Source organism: Schistocerca americana, chromosome 11, assembly GCF_021461395.2.
Source record: "Schistocerca americana isolate TAMUIC-IGC-003095 chromosome 11, iqSchAmer2.1, whole genome shotgun sequence".
NCBI classification, from domain to species: Eukaryota; Metazoa; Arthropoda; class Insecta; order Orthoptera; family Acrididae; genus Schistocerca; species Schistocerca americana.
Genome location: NC_060129.1, coordinates 81598276 through 81618464, shown reverse-complemented (window position 1 = coordinate 81618464; position 20189 = coordinate 81598276). Strand labels below are relative to the sequence as shown.

Genomic DNA, 20189 nt, shown 5'->3' with positions numbered 1-20189 from the left:
TTGAACAGTTGACGTTACATTTCAGATGTGTTACGACCCGTGGCTCTACCCTTCATTCGATCCCTGCGAAACCCTACATTTCAGCAGGATAATGCACGACGGCACATTGCAGATCCTCCTCGGGCCTTTCTGGATACAGAAAATGTTCGACTGCTGCCCTGGCCAGCACATTCTCCAGATCTCTCACCAACTGAAAACGTCTGGTCAATGGTGGCCGAGCAACTGTCTCGTCACAATACTCCAGCTGTACCTGTACACGCCATGCAAGCTCTGTTTGACTCAATGCCCAGGCATATCAAGGACATTATTGCGGCCTGAGGTGGTTGTTCTGGGTACTGATTTCTCAAAATCTATGCACCCAAATTGTGTGAAAATGTAATCACGTCAGTTGTAGTATATTATATTTGTCCAATGAATACCCGTTTATCATCTGCATTACTTCTTGGTGTAGCAATTTTAATGGCCAGTAGTGTATTTTATTTGTGAAGCAAAGACACTTAAAGTACTGGTGTGTGCTATTTTACTCTGCTACTTTCCTTACTTTCTCGAACGGGTCGTACGCACTTTAACAGGCACCGATGGCCACAGGTAGGCGAAGTGGTGTGCAGTGCACAGTGGTCGAGAGCAGTGGTCGGCACAGTAAAATGCAATGGAGGACAAGCACGACTGCAGAAGGAGGGTGTGAGTGTAGCACGAGTGGATGATGATGATGATGATGATGATGATGATGATGATGATTTGGTTTCTGGGGCACTCAACTGCTCGGTTATTAGTGCCCGTACAAATTCCCAACCTTTGCTCAGTCGAAACTTGCCACTTTCATGAATGATGGTGAAATGATGAAGACAACACAAACACCCAGTCATCTCGAGGCAGGTGAAAATCCCTGACCCTGCTGGGAATCGAACCTGTGACCCTGTGCTTGGGAAGCGATAATGCAACCGCAAGACCACAAGTTGCGGATCGTTGTTTGGTTGGTTGGATGGATGGATGGATGGTTGGATGGTCGATTTGGGAGAGTGAGCTGAACAGTGAGGTCATCGGTTACATTGGGTTAGGGATGGAAGTCGGCTGTGCTCTTTCAAAGGAACCACCCTGGCATTTGCCTGAGGTGATTTAGGGAAATCACGGAAAACCTAAATCAGGATGGCTGGAGACAGGATTGAACCGACGTCCTCCCACAGGGCGAGAGCTGGTGGAGACTGCAGCTGGGAGGTTTACAGTATCAAAGAACACTCCTCGCATCTACATAATTCACAAAAGCTTTTATCAACTATTCAACTATGAGGTCATTAGAGACTCAACCCAAGTTTGGATTGTGGAAACATGAGACGGAAATCAGTGGTGCCATTCCCAAAAAAAGCAACGCAGAATTGGACTTTGAAAAATATAGGGAGTTACAGAAAACAACACTCGGATGGCCGAATCAGAATTTGAACTGTTGTCCGTCATGCTAACCACTGCAATGCCCGGTTCAGTAACAGGAGGCACTGAAGTCGAATAAGTCATGCTCAGCAGCACTTGTCCAAGCACCAAGTGGTCAACTCCAGTCTGAGCAACAGTTCGGCGAAGGCTGTGTACATCGAGTTGTCAGGCAAGGCGTCTGTCACTATTGCAACAATGTCACACAAAGCTGTCCGATCTGCTGCATTCAGGCCAGCATACAGCTGCAATGTTGGAATGTGCAGACACACTCATGTGGTGTGACTGAAAGATCACAATCGAACACCTCACTGCTCAACTGGATGTCTCTGCTGGTAGTGCTGTCACACTCGTTCACCACCTGCGGTGCTCAAATGTATATGCCTGCTGGACTGTCCTTCATCGACCCTACAGTCCGGATCTCACTTTTCCGACATCCCACTGTTTGCCCCAATGAAGGACACACTCTGCAGTAAGCATAATGTGGACGATGATGAGGTTATTGATGCAGCACAGTATTGCCTCCGATATCAACCAGCAGTGGCAGATACACATGGTGTGGGGGGGGGGGGGGGGGGGGCGTGCACGGGGCACGCACCCCCTTCCCTGCCCCCCCCCCCCTCTTGCAGGGCTGCCCGCATTACCACCTGTGCCACCCCTACCAGTGAGCCCACACGCTATTTGTTCGTTTCTTTCGTCAGTCGACTCAACTTACTTCCCATGTAGCACGCGTGTCTGCGTCATCGTGTTTTATACATTTCTATCTGGCACATAGATAGCTAACACATACCGACGAGAAAAGTTGTGACCTCCCCTCTCCTCCTTTCTCTCTCTTGCTCCGTCGCCGTCGCTTTCTTCTTTTCTCCTCGGCTGTCCAAACTCTCTTCCTTCTCCCTTCGTCGCACTGCAGCTATATCTCAGGATTTTCGACAAAAGGGAGTGAAAATGGGGCACATATGTGGTTGATCACAATAATGTAGTGCTATGTGTGAGTGTCGCCCTTATCTCCGTTTTGGGAAGATTGATGACTAAAGCCGAAACAGTTCTCTACGAAGGTAAGTGTTCCCTTTTTCAAAAGGTGAAAATTGTAGAGTAGACTATAATGTTTATCGATCTACTAAATTGAAGGAACATGACACCATTTATAAAGTTCCAACTTTGGATGAAGTTTATTGATCCAAGGAGCTGAAACAAAACTTATCCATTCCAAATGTCATTCACAACAAAAGTAGTTAGTTTTCTAGTGTGTGTGTGTGTGTGTGTGTGTGTGTGTGTGTGTGTGTGTGTGTGTGTGTGTGTGTGTGTGTGTAATGGTCACCAATTGGTCACCAAAATGATTGAAATGATCATTCCAGTAATTCCTTTACAATCTGTTTATTGGTTGCTAACCAACACATCAATCAATCGACTATTCCGTGATTAATATATGTCGCATTCAAACAGTAAATTAAACCCCATTTACTGTAAGCACCAACAACGATTACTATAACCTCCAATAATTCTTTTATAATTATTATCAAGTTAATGTCAAGAAATTACGGAGAGTATCAATTAATCTTTCACGTGACTATAACGCGCGATAGCCTACCGCTTATCTCAAACTTTGCGCAGTTATTTCAAAGTCCGTGGGCGATCTGTTTATAACAAAGTTCGGCCGTGGCTCTCTAGAATGTTTTCCAAATCAACTCTGGATTATGGATTACCAGTTTTAGGTCAATTCTCTAAAATTAAAGAAGATCCGCACTCAGTTACGACTTGTCCGTGCACTTGAGCAACTCAGAAATTATTATCTTTTTCCAAGAAAAAAAAAAAAAATCATGCATAACTCAGTATTGTTATCTGCTACGTCCAAAAAAACTCATTACCTGTTGATTCTTACACAGTGTCAATTGCTCAGCAAAAACTGCACTACAAAAAAGTCTCGACTTGAGATGACGTCACGCATTACTACCGGTTTTGACTCTCCTACTCTCACGTGACACAAAGTATATCCGACTTTAATGGACATCCCGACAGGATTATTGCTTAAAGATTTCGCGGGCTACTCGGACGATTACCCATGAAATGCTACAAAGTCACGACCATTCCAGTAATCTCGATATGTTAATCTGTCCGGCAATTGTTTGAGAAAAGTCGCGAATATTCTACTGTTTTCTTGTACAGAGTACCTTCGATACATAGTGTTATAAATATGGACTATTCACTGAATAGGAAGCTAGTTTACATTTAGAAGCAGAAATATTAAGACTGAAGAATGAATAACTAAAAAGGTCTTAGTTGTAGCAAGTAGAAGTGTGAAGATTAGTCAAGGGTCAGAGTGATCTGTTGACTGCAATTCTGTTATGCAAGGGTTGTCTGTTTGTCCTAGATCTGACTAACCTACTTTTCACACACTGTACAAAATATTTGCTTGTCTACCTGAATCTATTGCCACAGTAGAAAGAAGTTTTTCAACATTGCGGCATACAAAGACATGACTAACACGTGACGGAAGAGTAATGCCGTGGGCATGGGAGTATGATTTAGGGTTTCTCTGTGGTGTGTTTGAATATGTATGTTATTACTGGAGAAAAGGATAGTACACAAAAGCTAATGTTAATGCTGTTTCCTGTTAAGTGTTTAGTGCTCCACGCTTCGACCCACCTAGAATTCATCATCTAAGAAAAAGAACCCCAACTGTAATTTTTTTATATCATAAGATGGCATAGTCTTGTATATGTGTATAATCAGTTTAAATAAAACTTTTCTTAAACTCTGCATGTGACAAATATTTTTTATTACAGTAAAAGTGAAGGTAGCTCAAGATATCTTATCTCGATTTTTTTCTTTATCCGCCGCCGTCGACCAGGGGAGTGGTACTGTGCAGCCTTCCCGGTAAGGTGGCATAAATAAGGCCATCGCATTGAACAGAGATTATGTTGAAAAATACGGTTTTTTAGCTGAAAGAGTGGGGAATAATATGGTGTACTAGAATCCCGAATGGAACCAACCTGCTTTCAGAAAAAAAGTGTTGCTTTACTTATTGAACGCCCCTCGTATTTGTAATATCTGCAGTGCAATAGACATGTTTATTTGTACTGTGATAAAGGTGCAAATAAACATTTTATTGGTGAAAAGTGAAAAAGCTAAATCGCCAGAAGAATTTATTTGTCATATTACCATTTTTTTGAGAATGAAAGGATTAAAAGAGAATAGAAAATATTTTATAAAGTTAGGGTTTGCTCGGACCTCCTCAGACATACGCGTAACATTGCAGCATCCCATTTAGAATTGCGGCACAGCATTTTTTGATCAGCACAACTTTCTGAGTGTGGCAGGTTCTTGGCGTCACTGCTCTTTACCCTACGCTATTAGCTCGTGGTATGAAGGACGTACACACGTCCAGTGGCTATTTGCGCAAAAAGGAGCCGTCTCGTGATCCATTGTCACAATCATTTAAAAAGAATGGGAATGACAAAAGAGAGGGATGAGAATTCTCAATTCACATAAGCAACGGGTACTGCTTATTTGCTATGAAAGGACATTACGATACCACGCAGAGAGAACTTAAAAATTTAGATGACAATGAAAGAACAAAAAATTACAATGTTCGATAGACGGAATTCATTGTTCTGTACATCTAGAAGTAAACTGCGTTAAATTTGCCGACACGGAGCACTTGAAGGAATTGTTGATGGTAATGAAGACTATGGCAGCTTCTTATTCGTGCAAAGTAGGATGGTTAAGCCAAGGGTATGCCTGGAATGATTTTTCAATTTAAAATTCACTATCGTTGAATTTATGAAAGGAAAAAGGAAGACAGGAACAAAAATTAGAACATCCGGAATGTATTGCAGACTTCTCATTTTAAATGGACTTGACTGCGCACTGCCCACAGTAAAGCATTGCAAGTTGACTTCTTTCTGATTTGGTGGAGATGCACTTAAAAAGAAAATCAAACTTCAGAAGGGACATTCTGGCAAAGACAGTCCAGACCCTTAAGCTCACTAGTTAAAGAAAGTACAATGTTTTAAGAATTCATTGTGGTCTTGCATAATTTAAAGGATAGTTTGATAAAGGTTTTGAGGACACTGTCAGTCTTACATCTCTTTTTGAGACTGACTGACGTTCCAATTGAAAGTGACCTGCGCATGTGCAGACTTAACTGATTGACCTGCACAGTAATTCCGTTTCAACGACAATTCTTTTTTTACATTAAAACTGTCCAGGATGTCTGCATTGCTTTCTTCAGGTAGATTTTCCAAGTCTCCATAATGAATTTGTGGAAGTGCTACAATATTTCCATTGACATATTTGTGCGAAAGACCTTTTCTCGATTATGAAACCAAATATGTCACGATTACGTGGCAACCTGAGTGTGAAACTCTGTGAAATTGTATGCACCTCTGCTTTTGCCGATTGTTTGTTTGTTGTTGTTGTGGTCTTCAGTCCTGAGACTGGTTTGATGCAGCTCTCTATGCTACTCTATCCTGTGCAAGCTTCTTCATCTCCCAGTACCTACTGCAACCTACATCCTTCTGAATCTGCTTAGTGTATTCATCTCTTGGTCTCCCTCTACGATTTTTACCACCCACACTGCCCTCCAGTACTAAATTGATGATCCCTTGATGCCTCAGAACATGTCCTACCAACCGATCCCTTCTTCTAGTTAAGTTGTGCCACAAACACATCTTCTCCCCAATCCTATTCAATACCTGCTCATTAGTTATGTGACCCACCCATCTAATCTTCAGCATTCTTCTGTAGCACCACATTTCGAAAGCTTCTATTCTCTTCTTGTCCAAACTAGTTATCGTCCATGTTTCACTTCCATACATGGCTACACTCCATACAAATATTTTCAGAAACGACTTCCTGACACTTAATCTATACTCGATGTTAACGAATTTCTCTTCTTCAGAAACGCTTTCCTTGCCATTGCCAGTCTACATTTTATATCCTCTCTACTTCGACCATCATCAGTTATTTTACTCCCTAAATAGCAAAATTCCTTTACTACTTTAAGTGTCTCATTTCCTAATCTAATTCCCTCAGCATCACCCGATAGTTTGTACCAGATAAAAATTATATTATATCCCCAGCATATAAAAAGTAATTAATTGATACCAAAAACCTGTTTTGTTAGTGATCTATGTTGTTCAAAAATGAGAAATATGAAACGAAGTCACAGCCACTGCAACTGCACTACCATTTAAATGCAGCGCATTCGCTGTTTTCCCCTCTTCCCCCTCCTCACATTCGGACAACTAAGTGTGGCGGTGGGGGAAATGTGATGCGAGGTTGAGAAGGCACGGCCTGTGAGCCAAAATCTTTGCCACCCCTGTTCTAGGTATTGTAAAGCTCTTTTTAAACAAAAGAAGCAAGGGAGAAAAGCATATACAAGTATAAAGAATATCGAGGACTATGAATAAAAGTACAAGAAATTTCTGAATTTTAACAATACAACAAAAGCTAAATAAAAAGGACATCTGCCATCAGTATTTTAGTAACAATGTCAATAAATATGAACAGTTATCCTACATCACCTTATCAATTGTCACATTCTCTAGATAATTACTAACAGAACATTTTCCTCCATAGAGATACTCTATCAAAAATACAAATTAAAATTCATTCCACTGACCTGTGAGTGGAAGAATTGACGAACCCATTCTGGGCTCCTTGCTTCTCTTTAAACTTGTCAAGAGATATACCACTAAATGTGACAGATCACACAAAAATTTCTATGTTTGCAGATGGGCTGTAATACAGGAAACTCCCCTCCCACCCTACCCAATGAAACACAATCATCAGGGTAGAAACATTTAAGTACCTGGGTGAGACCATTATGAAAAATAAAATGGACAAGGAAGCTCTTAACCCTCGAGGGGGCTTGTAGCTTCTTATAATTGAGCAGGCACACAGCGTACTTTGTACATATGTAAAGAATAGCTGTCTATATGTTACCATGGTAAAAATATACGAGCACAATCACAGTTTAATCATAGTTCAATCAAACAATGAAAAAATAAACTTACATTACATGGCGTAAAACACTGTTTAATTAAACAATAATAAAATAAACTTTCATTATATCACTCTGTTGCCACGTACAAGTGGTACAACACACTAACAACCCGCTCAAAGCATTAAACAGCACAGTTTCTTCTGATCCCAGTCAAATTGCATCAGAGAGCAGTTCAACAGATTTGGTGGAGTTTTCGTGGATTCAAATAAATTTACCAGTGATAAATGTTTAAGACAAGAAGGGCTGCTTCTAAACAAGCCAGGATCGGAATATTCGACAATATGTACAGTGATATTTGTAAGATCATACTTAGTAAGGGAAACTAGCATGCAGATATTGGGGTGTAAAAATTGATAATAAAGTTGAAACAAAAATACACAAACAGCATTTCAAAACAGATGCCATTAGGAATATTCAATACGGTCATAATGCACTTTAACATAAATGGGTTAATTTCGAACTATACAAATGGCAGAGAAACAAAACTTAATGACTAGCAAGTCATTTTGTAAGAAATGCCAAATATCAAGATTGAATGCTTGGATCAATACTGGCTTACAAAGAATAGTATCAACATCTTAAATAACTTTGATAATTTTTATGTTGCCAGCAGCTTTTGTAAGAGTAATTTAACACGAGGAGGATCATGCATACTTGTGGACAGATCAATGGAATATAGAGCAAGAACTGATTTCGATTCCCTTAATGAAGAATGAATATTTGAAAGCTGCTGTGTAGAGTTAGGGCAAAATATTGTAATTTTATCTGTGTATATAATTCCAGGCACAGAAATAACGAAACACTTTTCGTTCAAAATCCCAGTGATTATTGCAAAAACTTGAAAACAAAAGCAAGAAAAGGGTCATATCTGCTGATTTCAACATAGATCTAGCCAGTGTAGCCAAAAAAACTCAACAAAATTCAGTGATGTGATTCAAATATGAGGTTTCTTTGCTAATTTCACTGATCTTACTTGAGTAAACAAAATGTCTGCAACATTTACAGATAATATTTTAACCAATTACGGTATACTTATAACGAGGCAAATAAGTTTTGTTTAGGTTTAGGACTTTCTGATCATTGGGCTCTATTTATGGAGTTACTGAAAACTATAGAACCTCACTAAAAAAAAAAAAAAAAATCTACACCAACTCTGATTTATTTGTAGCAAATCATTTTCAACACGATTACAACACCAGAAATCAAAATAACTTTATGCTTCCCACCCACAGTTTAAAACATTTTGCTCAAACTCCACATTATATGGATATGAAAATTTATAACGAAGTGAAAGGAAGAGAATTGCTCAGCATAAATTTAGAAACTCTGAAAAAATCTTATATGAGAAACTAGTGCTGAAATGTTATTATGCAGTAGAAGAATTCATGAATGACAACATAAAAATTTGAGCAGGAGAGAGCAAGTACTTATTTTTTACTTAATTGCATGTCAACTGCCACAGGACCAATTCAGGAGCAAATCTCCAAGGTCATGGAACGTGTCAGTAAATGAAATTACAACATAAAAGTAATAACAGAAAAACATAAAAGTCAAGCCATAAGTTTAAGTAAACACAATCAACAATACAACAAGAATCAGCTTAATTTTTCAAGAAACTCCTCAACAGAATAGGAGTGACCCATGAGGAAGCTCTTCAGTTTTGATTTGAAAGAACATGGGTTACTGCCAAGATTTTTGAATTCTTGTTGTAGCTTACCGAAACTGGATGCAGCAGTATACTGCACACCATTCAGCAAAAGGGTTAAGGAAGTTCGATCCTAATGCAGGTTTGATTTCTGCCGAGTATTAACTGAGTCAAAACACTCAGCCTCATGAACAGGGGTCGACAAGAGCTTTGTAAACTTACACCACTTATTGCCCGAACCGCTCATTTCTGAGCCAAAAATATCCTTTTAGAATGGGAAGAGTTACCCCAAAATATAATACCATATGACATAAGCGAATGAAAATAAGCGAAGTAGACTAATTTTCATGTCGAATGATCACTCACTCCAGATACTGTTCAAACAGTAAAAATGGCGGCATTAAGTCTTTGAACAAGATCCTGAATGTGGGCTTTCCACTACAGTTTCCAATCTATCTGAACACCTAGAAATTTGAACTGTTCAGTTTCGCTAATCATATGCCCATTCAGTGAAATTAAAATGTCGGGTTTCGTTGAATTGTCTGTTAGAAACTGTAAAAACTGAGTCTTACTGCGATTTAGTGTTAGTTTATCTTCTCCAAACCACAAACTTATGTCATGAACTGCACAATTTGAAACCGAGCCAATGTTACACACAACATCCTTTACTACCAAGCTAGTGTACCCATAATACTAGAGGGCATATCAATTACATAATAACAAACAGGAGTGGCCCCAACACTGATCCCTGGGGCACCCCCCCATTTGAGCGTACATCATTCAGACCCCACATCACAGCAGTTTCTCAACACTGTGAATAATGACCTTTCGCTGTCTGTTGCTAAAGAGGTGAACTAATTGTGAGCTACTCCCTGTATTCCGTAATGGTCCAACTTCTGGAGCAATATTTTGTGATCAACACAATCAAAAAATATGCCTAGTGTTCAAAACCTTTTGTTTAACCCATCTGATACCACACAAAGAAAAGAGAATTTAGCATTTTCAGCTGTTAAACCACTTCTAAAGCCTAACTGTACATTTGATAGCAAATTATGTGATATAAAATGATCAATTATTCTTACGTACATAGCCCTTTTAATAACTTTAGCAAACACTGATGACATAGAAACATGTCTAAAATTGTCTACATTATCCTTTTCTCCCTTTTTATCAAGCGACTTTACTATAGGAAAAATTACAAATATGGCTAAATACAGGGCTAACATGTGCAGCACAATACTTTAATATTCTGCTAGGCACTCCATCACATCCATGACAGCTCTTAGTCTTCAGTGATTTAATTATTGAGTGTCACTCAGTTTTATTTGCAGATGAAACATCTGTAATCACTGCATGTAACAGTACTGACCAAATTCCCCAAACTGTAATAAATACTTTAGAAAAACTAGATACCTGGTTTGAATTAAACACGGACTGTCAATTTTTAAACGTTTGTTACTTTTGAAGAAAACTTATTATTAATTGCTTCACTAATTAACTGTTCAGTACAATATATTATATTAATGATATTATAAGGAAAATTGTGAACAAGTTTTTGTTTTTTGATGAGTCTCTGGTAAATTAAGGGAATAGCTTGAAATTGTATGTTACGAGACAATAAACTTCTATTCTATTCTCATGCTTATTCGGTTGCTATTTTTCTTGTAGACAACTGCCTCACTGTGGAGTGTGCCACTAGCTCAGAATCGGGCTCATTTTCTTGAATAGACTGTAAATTTTTCCTCACCTAGCTTGCTGTTTATTGCACAGCACTGTGGCTCACTTGGAATATGACAGCACAACTTAGCACTGTGTTAGCTGAAGCAACAATGAAGGAACAGGTATTGGCTCACACTTGTAAAACAATGAGGGAACGGTAGGAGACACCGTTATTTGTCGATGGCGCACTTTATACTTAGGCGTGCCCACTCTAGGGATAAGGAACAAATACATATGCAGCTGAATGCCTATCTCTAAATGTAAAAAGAGGCCTCCTTGAAGAACTGGAGAAAAGAGGGTGCAGAATTATTACGGGAATCACGGGATCCAATTACAAGAACAGCATCAACCAAAGAAGTTCCCAAAAGCAAGTCTATGTCAAAACAGAGAAAATTAGAGAGAGAGTTGCCAAAGACACGTACAGTTTTATGGTCACTTCAAACGAATGGATGGAAACAAGTTGACAAGAAGATCTTTCACTTTTTTTATTCAAACCTCAAAATCACAATGCCCCAGTTCAGAAATACCAAAGACGATCTCCAACACCTACAAATTAAACCCAAAAATGCCTGTGACAGAGATATTTCCCCCACAGCAAGACAGTGACAAACAGGCGTTACAGAGCAGAACAACCAAAAGGAATATGCGGGGCCCTTGGACAGAGAAGTGTAAGCAAGCCCATTTACAAAGAATGAAGGAAATATGGGCTTCAAATAAAGCAAAGTTCACTGCCAAACAAGTCCTAGATGGCCAAACAAAATAAATTTTTTTCCCCTGCTACCGATTTGTGAGATAGTAATATTGGGTATTCAATCTGTATGCAGAGCACATTATGAGGAATGCAAGGTTACATGAAGAAAAAATCTGAATTAAAATAGCTCAGATAAATATAAATACCATTATGATGGCAGACAGTGAAGTTAAAGTAAAGATCCCCTCAATGAAGGTGAAAGAAGAAAGTGCATAGGCTGGTCTAGCGCTGAATGTCAAGAAAATTAAAATTATGCCAACTATACCTATCACTTCGTGGCATACAAGAGGAGAAATAAGGGAGGTTGTTTTTATGTTCAATTATCTAGGCTCTCAGATTTCTGCCAATGGTGACTGTAGCCAAAAAATCAAGAGACACTAGCTACTTGGCAGAGGGAAATGTCCAACCTTAATTATAAGGAGTAGAGACATAACTTTAACAACAAAGGTTCATAAAGTAGGGACTACGGACTTTCCAGTTGTGATTTACGGATGTGAGACACAGCCCATAAGAACGACTGACCAGCATAGAATAGACACCTCGAAATTGAGGAGTTCCCTCCAACACCGCAGAGTTCCACGGGCTAGAAATAGAACGATTGGTCAATATTCTTCATCATCATCAGCCAGTTCTATCACTTAATGATGTGGCCTCCTTGAGTCAGCCGGTAATGAAGCATCCCAGTAAGATCTTCCATTTCTTCTGATCCTAAGCTTTCTGTTGCCAACTGAATCCCACTGATTCCTTATATCTCTGTCCAATCTGTCTGGTGGTCTTCCTCTAGGTCTTTTTTGGTAAATTGGCCTCCAGTCTAGGACTTGTTTAGACCATCTAACATCTTTTGTTTGAACAAAGCGGCCAACCCACTGCCATTTGAATGTATTCACTCTTTCCATTATGTTGGTGACCTTCGTTGCTCGTCTCTTATTTCAACTTCTTCCTGTCTTTTTTTGTGTAATCTGATCTTTCCACAATCCTCCTTCGGCTACTGTTAGCTTCCTAACAATGAACTCATTTAATGTACATGTTTCACAGCCATAAGTTATTACTGGCAATATATATTGGTCAAAAATAGATTTCTTCAACTCAACTGACATCTTAGATTTCAAAATTAAAGAGTGCCTCCCATAAGCTTGCCAGCCCAATTTAATTGATCACAATATTTCTCGTTTCAAATCTCCTTTCATGCTTGTCAGTTGAATCAGATAGATATTTTCTGTGACTCTTTGGAGTTGTGTATGTCCAACTGATATACTTTCCTCAGGTGTCCATCCACTTATCATTATCTTGGTTTTATCAATGTTCATTTTTAGTCCAACTTCAGAGCACACTAATGCAAGTTCACTAACCAATACTTGAAGTTCTTCTATGCCATTTGGAAATAGGACAATATCTTGTTCTTTTCCAACCCTGATGCTATTAGGTCAATATTACAGCTAACGAAACCAGACTGCTACCTGGCAGGTCTGACAATGAAACAAAAACTGACCTACATTGAGCATGTTACAAAAAGACACGACTTGCTGCAAAAGAAGTTAATGATGGGGAAGATCTAAGGCATAAAGGGAAGAGGAGGGCAAAGGGCGAGAGGAATCAATAGTGTTACAGAAGTAACGGATCCCCTCCTGGAAAGCCTTTGGGAGAAGTTACAGGACAGAAGAAATTGACGTGCTCCAGTTCAGGGGCCACGGAAAGCCAGAATCGACTAAACAGAGTGAGAGAGAGAGAGAGAGAGAGAGAGAGAGAGAGAGAGGGGTGGGGGGGGGGGGGGGGGGGGGGATTAGGTGGGAGCATCCAAATGGCCCACATGGGAATGGCAACTGAATCTCAATGTAGACAAGTGTAATGTGCTGCGAATACATAGAAAGATAGATCACTTATCATTTAGCTACAATATAGCAGGTCAGCAACTGGAAGCAGTTAATTCCATAAATTATCTGGGAGTACGCATTAGGAGTGATTTAAAATGGAATGATCATATAAAGTTGATCGTCGGTAAAGCAGATGCCAGACTGAGATTCATTGGAAGAATCCTAAGGAAATGCAATCCGAAAAGAAAGGAAGTAGGTTACAGTACGCTTGTTCGCCCACTGCTCGAATACTGCTCAGCAGTGTGGGATCCGTACCAGATAGGGTCGATAGAAGAGATAGGGAAGATTCAACGGAGAGCAGCGCGCTTCGTTACAGGATCATTTAGTAATCGCGAAATCGTTACAGAGATGATAGATAAACTGCAGTGGAAGACTCTGCAGGAGAGAAGCTCAGTAGCTCGGTGCGGGCTTTCGTTGAAGTTTCGAGAACATACCTTCACCGAAGAGTCGGGCAGTATATTGGTCCCTCCCACGTATATCTCACGAAGAGACCGTGAGGATAAAACCAGAGAGATTAGAGCCCACACAGAGGCATACCGACAATCCTTCTTTCCACGAACAATACGAGACTGGAATAGAAGGGAGAACCGATAGAGGTACTCAAGGTACCCTCCTCCACACACTGTCAGGTGACTTGCAGAGTATGGATGTAGATGTAGATGTGGCAGTAGCAGACACCCAGATACCATCCGTTACGCTGTAGAGCGTGCTACACAACTGGGTATCCACAAGGTGACCAGTTCCTGTATGCCACAGGAATGGCCACCACAAAACTGACTGAGTGCACAAATAGGCACAGAAGAACTATCTGCCTTAGGGACACTCAGCAGCCAGCAGCATAATTGATGGGAGCGGAGTGCCTATTACTGCTGCATTACACAGGCAGTATAGATCCTCTCAATTCATAGTAGTGTCCCTGATCTCTGGAGATTGGAACTCGCTCTACGACACATCCCAACACCCTCCTGGACTTAATCTATGTTAACGCATCCTCCTCTCTTTCCAATATACAGGGTGTTTCAAAAAGGATACATGTATGACAAAGTATTATGTTGTCAAAACTATAGATAGCTGGATGTGCCACCTCTTCTCTTAAGTGAACGAGTTTTTACATACACTCCTGGAAATTGAAATAAGAACACCGTGAATTCATTGTCCCAGGAAGGGGAAACTTTATTGACACATTCCTGGGGTCAGATACATCACATGATCACACTGACAGAACCACAGGCACATAGACACAGGCAACAGAGAATGCACAATGTCGGCACTAGTCCAGTGTATATCCACCTTTCGCAGCAATGCAGGCTGCTATTCTCCCATGGAGACGATCGTAGAGATGCTGGATGTAGTCCTGTGGAACGGCTTGCCATGCCATTTCCACCTGGCGCCTCAGTTGGACCAGCGTTCGTGCTGGACGTGCAGACCGCGTGAGACGACGCTTCATCCAGTCCCAAACATGCTCAATGGGGGACAGATCCGGAGATCTTGCTGGCCAGGGTAGTTGACTTACACCTTCTAGAGCACGTTGGGTGGCACGGGATACATGCGGACGTGCATTGTCCTGTTGGAACAGCAAGTTCCCTTGCCGGTCTAGGAATGGTAGAACGATGGGTTCGATGACGGTTTGGATGTACCGTGCACTGTTCAGTGTCCCCTCGACGATCACCAGTGGTGTACGGCCAGTGTAGGAGATCGCTCCCCACACCATGATGCCGGGTGTTGGCCCTGTGTGCCTCGGTCGTATGCAGTCCTGATTGTGGCGCTCACCTGCACGGCGCCAAACACGCATATGACCATCACTGGCACCAAGGCAGAAGCAACTCTCATCGCTGAAGACGACACGTCTCCATTCGTCCCTCCATTCACGCCTGTCGCGACACCACTGGAGGCGGGCTGCACGATGTTGGGGCGTGAGCGGAAGACGGCCTAACGGTGTGCGGGACCGTAGCCCAGCTTCATGGAGACGGTTGCGAATGGTCCTCGCCGATACCCCAGGAGCAACAGTGTCCCTAATTTGCTGGGAAGTGGCGGTGCGGTCCCCTACGGCACTGCGTAGGATCCTACGGTCTTGGCGTGCACCCGTGCGTCGCTGCGGTCCGGTCCCAGGTCGACGGGCACGTGCACCTTCCGCCGACCACTGGCGACAACATCGATGTACTGTGGAGACCTCACGCCCCACGTGTTGAGCAATTCGGCGGTACGTCCACCTGGCCTCCCGCATACCCACTATACGCCCTCGCTCAAAGTCCGTCAACTGCACATACGGTTCACGTCCACGCTGTCGCGGCATGCTACCAGTGTTAAAGACTGCGATGGAGCTCCGTATGCCACGGCAAACTGGCTGACACTGACGGCGGCGGTGCACAAATGCTGCGCAGCTAGCGCCATTCGACGGCCAACACCGCGGTTCCTGGTGTGTCCGCTGTGCCGTGCGTGTGATCATTGCTTGTACAGCCCTCTCGCAGTGTCCGGAGCAAGTATGGTGGGTCTGACACACCGGTGTCAATGTGTTCTTTTTTCCATTTCCAGGAGTGTAGTTTTCATGTTTTGTTTGTTATGTATAAGTAATCATAATGTACCAGCACTCTTGTTAAGATTATGTACGAGTAAGGAAAAACTAAATCATACAGAGACAATACAAGTTACATCGTAACATGAAGAGAATGTTTTTTCACAATCCGTATATCAGTTACGAAAAAACATAGTGTCTTTCATTAGCATTCAAATTCTCATTTGCATCATTTCCCTTTGCTGGTTTCACTCTAATTGCTGTTAATTGCAGAATTAATGTTAGCATTATATCAAAAATATACACTATGTGATCAAAAGTATCCGGACACCTGGCTGAAAATGACTTACAAGTTCGTGGCGCCCTCCATTGGTAACGCTGGAATTCAATATGGTGTTGGCCCACCCTTAGCCTTGATGACAGCTTCCACTCTCGCAGGCATACGTTCAATCAGGTGCTGGAAGGTTTCTTGGGGAGTGGCAGCTCATTCTTCACAGAGTGCTGCACGGAGGAGAGTTATCTACATCAGTCGGTGAGGCCTGGCATGAAGTCAGCATTCCAAAACACCCGAAAGGTGTTCTATTGGATTCAGGTCAGGACTCTGTGCAGGCCAGTCCATTACAGGGACGTTATTGTCGTTCGAGCACTCCAACGCTGGCTGTGCATTATGAACAGGTGCTTGGCTGTGTTGAAAGATGCAATCGCTATCCCTAAATTGCTTGTCAACAGTGGGAAGCAAGAAAGTGCTTAAAACATCAATGTAGGCCTGTGCTGTGATACTGCCATGCCAAACAAAAGTGGGTGCAAGCCCCCTCTATAAAAAACACAATCACACCATACCACCACCGCCTCCAAATTTTACTGTTGGCACTACACACACTGGCAAATGAAGCTCATCGGGCATTCGCCATACCCACACCCAGCCATCAGATTTCCACATTGTGTACCATGATTAGTCACTCCACACTACGTTTTTCCACTGCTCAATCGTCCAATGTTTTCGCTCTTTACACCAAGCGAGGCATCGTTTGGCATTTACCGGCGTGATGTGTGGCTTATGAGCAGCCACTCGACCACCAAATTCACGTTTTCTCACCTCCCGCCTAACTGTCTTAATACTTGCAGTGGATCCTGATGCAGTTTGGGATTTCTGTGTGACGGTCTGGATATATGTCTGCCTATTACACATTACAACTCTCTTCAACTGTCAGCAGTCTCTGTCAGTCAACAGACGAGGTCGGCCTGTATGTTTCTGTGCTGTACGTGTCCCTACATGTTTCCACGTCACTATCACATCGGAAACAGTGTACCTAGGGATGTTTAGGAGTGTGTAAATCTCGCGTACAGACGTATGACACAAGTGACACCCAATCACCTCACCACATTCGAAGTCCGTGAGTTCCGCAGAGCCCCATTCTGCCCGCTCACAATGTCTACAGACTACTCAAGTCGTTGATACGGAGTACCTGGTAGTAGGTGGGAGTGTCCGGATACCTTTGATCACAAAGTGTAATTTGAAAGCCAAGTGTTATTCAAAATCATGTATATTATTTATGCAATCTCAGTTACAACATAATTTCAAAAATACTGCGAGGCAAGTAGCATATTTTAAAGATGAGGTTTTTATGGGAGAGTTCCAAGTTTGCTTCACCGACATTTAACCATAGTGTGTATCTGGAGGAGCAATCTGCAATTTTCGAAATCACGTTAAAAAAACCTTGATCATTTTCATTATAGGCAGTACGGTCAAATATCTTTTGTGATCTTATTCAAATTCCACAAGCCGATATTACAGATAACTTTGGCTTGGAGTAGATCTATTTTATGAAAGACATTTATTAACATAAATTATGAAACATTGCAATATTTATCTCATTAGCATTTCATACAAAAGAAATTTTTTTTATAACAATTTATGAACCAAAGATGTAGCAAAATCGCATTGCAGCCTCGTGTAGGAATTTACTGTTATAACTAGAACAAAAGTAATTGTAATCTCCCAGCATATACAATTTTTAAGCAAGCCAAGCCAAATTTGTAAAATTATTATTTTTTATTTAGTTAGAAGCACCACGGCTGAGTTATTGGAGGGATGAATATACTGTATAGTTTATATTCATTGCCAGTAGAAGTTTGTTGTCCTCTATTTGCTCAGTTGCTGTCACACATTGCAAAATGACTACTCCAAACCAGAAATCATTTTGTGCCCTTAAGTTTGTGAAGTGCAATTCCGCGAGTATAGAGAAATACAGTTCAGGTTGTGGTACCGATCCTCCAAATGGACGGAACATTCGTGGTCAGTATCAACAGTTTGTAGACACACAATGTCTACATAAAGAAGGAGTCTTTCTCACCCTCGTGTTAGTAACAAAACTATCACACAAATTCAAACTGCTTTCCAACATGGTCCTACAAAACTGACTCATAATTCCAGTGAGGAGTTACAACTGCTTACAACATCAATTTGGCATGTTTCAAAATGTCAGTTGGTTACGAAGCTGTAAACGCTACAGCTGTTACAGGCTCTATGTCATGATGACAGACGCAAAAATGTGGCTTTTTCTGACGAGTTTCAGAATGCTATTGACAATGATAACACTTTCACCCAACACATCACGTTAAGTGATGAAGCAACTTTCCACATTAGGGAGAAGTAAACAAATGCTATTTGATACAAGATACAAGGGACGCATCAGAACATGGAAATATGGTAAAAACCATCTTAAACAGGAATACCACAGAGCAAGCTCCATTGAAAAAGATATGAACATCAAAAGAAACAGTAAAGACAGACACCTTCTTCCTTTTCCAAAAAAAAAAAAAAAAAAAAAAACCTCCCTTGTAGAAAAAGCACAAACAAAATAAACTGTTGCTCAATGACCAAATAAATATTGGAGAACCATACACTATATAAAATGACAAAAATAAAATAAAAAAGAATGGCCTTTTCCATTATTCTTCACCATCTTTCACTGAAGCCCCTCTCCCCCGCCCCCTTCTTGCCCCTCACTTTTTCCTACTAACTCACTCTCCAGCACACTACTTTGCACACGTGTCTGCTCATCTTTGCTCACCACGTACATATCACTCAGAAATTGCTTAATGAAGTCGACAATGATCGAGAACTTCTGATGGAGGTTACAACAGGTGATGAAACATGGGTATACAGGTGTGGCATTGAAACTGAGGCCCAAATGTCCCAATGGAAAGCGTCTGAAGGGGGGTGAAAAAAAAAAGGAGAGAGAGAGAGAGAGAGAGACAAGTTTTTACAATGGAATAGTAGATCATGAGTTCCTGCCTTATGGCCGTACGGTCAATAAGGAATACTACCTCGAAATTATGTGCCATTTACATGGAGGAAACCGAAGAAAACAACGAGAATTGTGGCAAAACCACTCGCAGAAATTGCTTCATGATTATGCTCCCACTTATACATCTATGCTCGTTTCTGATCTTTTGGGGGGGGGGGGGGGGGGGTGGAAAAAATTGTTACGTTGCTTCAGGCATCACATACACCAATCGTGGCCCTCTACTACTACTTTCTTCGCCCGAGGATGAAGAGAACAATGAAGGGACACAATTTTGCCACCAATGATGAGACGAAAACAGAATCGCTGAACACCATAATGAAAGGCGAGTTCCAGAAGTGCTTCCCAGATTGGACAAAGCACTGGCACTGGTGTATTGTATCTGGGGGGGGGGGGGGTGGAATTACTTTCAAGGGGACAAAGTAGTAGTTGGTAGTGAATAAATGAAGTTAATTTAAGAAAAACAAAAATTCCTGTTACTTACCAATCACACCTCGTATGTGTGTGTGTTCACATTTCCACTCCTAAAGATGAAGCAACTGGTCACATTGGACTACGCATCACCCAATTATGTTCAATGAACACAATCAGTAGTGAAAACTGAAGCACTTTAAGCTGTAGCTAATATTCTCAGTACACTACCACGACTCCACGTACCGAGCACAGGCAAGTGATCCCTGTAGTAGGAACCTCCCGACGCCTCCTGCACACACTTCAGGTCCACCTTGCCGCGGTGCCCGACACGGTACACGTTGGTCGAGCCCGACGTCCACGTCACGTTCGCCACCGACCGTCCCGATTCGTTGTCCCAGCCGTGAATGTCGATCACTCTACCGGTCTTCCCTGTAACGTGTGTGAACGTGAATACCTCGCCCTCGCACTTTCAAACAGTTATGTGCCAGCAATCGAACAAGGTTACAGGTAGTCATCTTCCATTTTGCAGTTGCAGGAAGA

The 20189-nt window shown here is 41.5% G+C and overlaps 1 protein-coding gene across 1 annotated transcript in view; it reads right to left on the bottom strand.

Moving 5' to 3' along the window:
• LOC124553637 (E3 ubiquitin-protein ligase MIB2) overlaps window positions 1-20189 on the bottom strand; it is a 219376-nt gene that overhangs the window by 148940 nt on the left and 50247 nt on the right. Inside the window, exon 5 of the mRNA XM_047127508.1 lies at window positions 19893-20078. Coding sequence (XP_046983464.1) covers window positions 19893-20078 — 186 coding nt within the window. The remainder of the gene's footprint in view (window positions 1-19892; window positions 20079-20189) is intronic.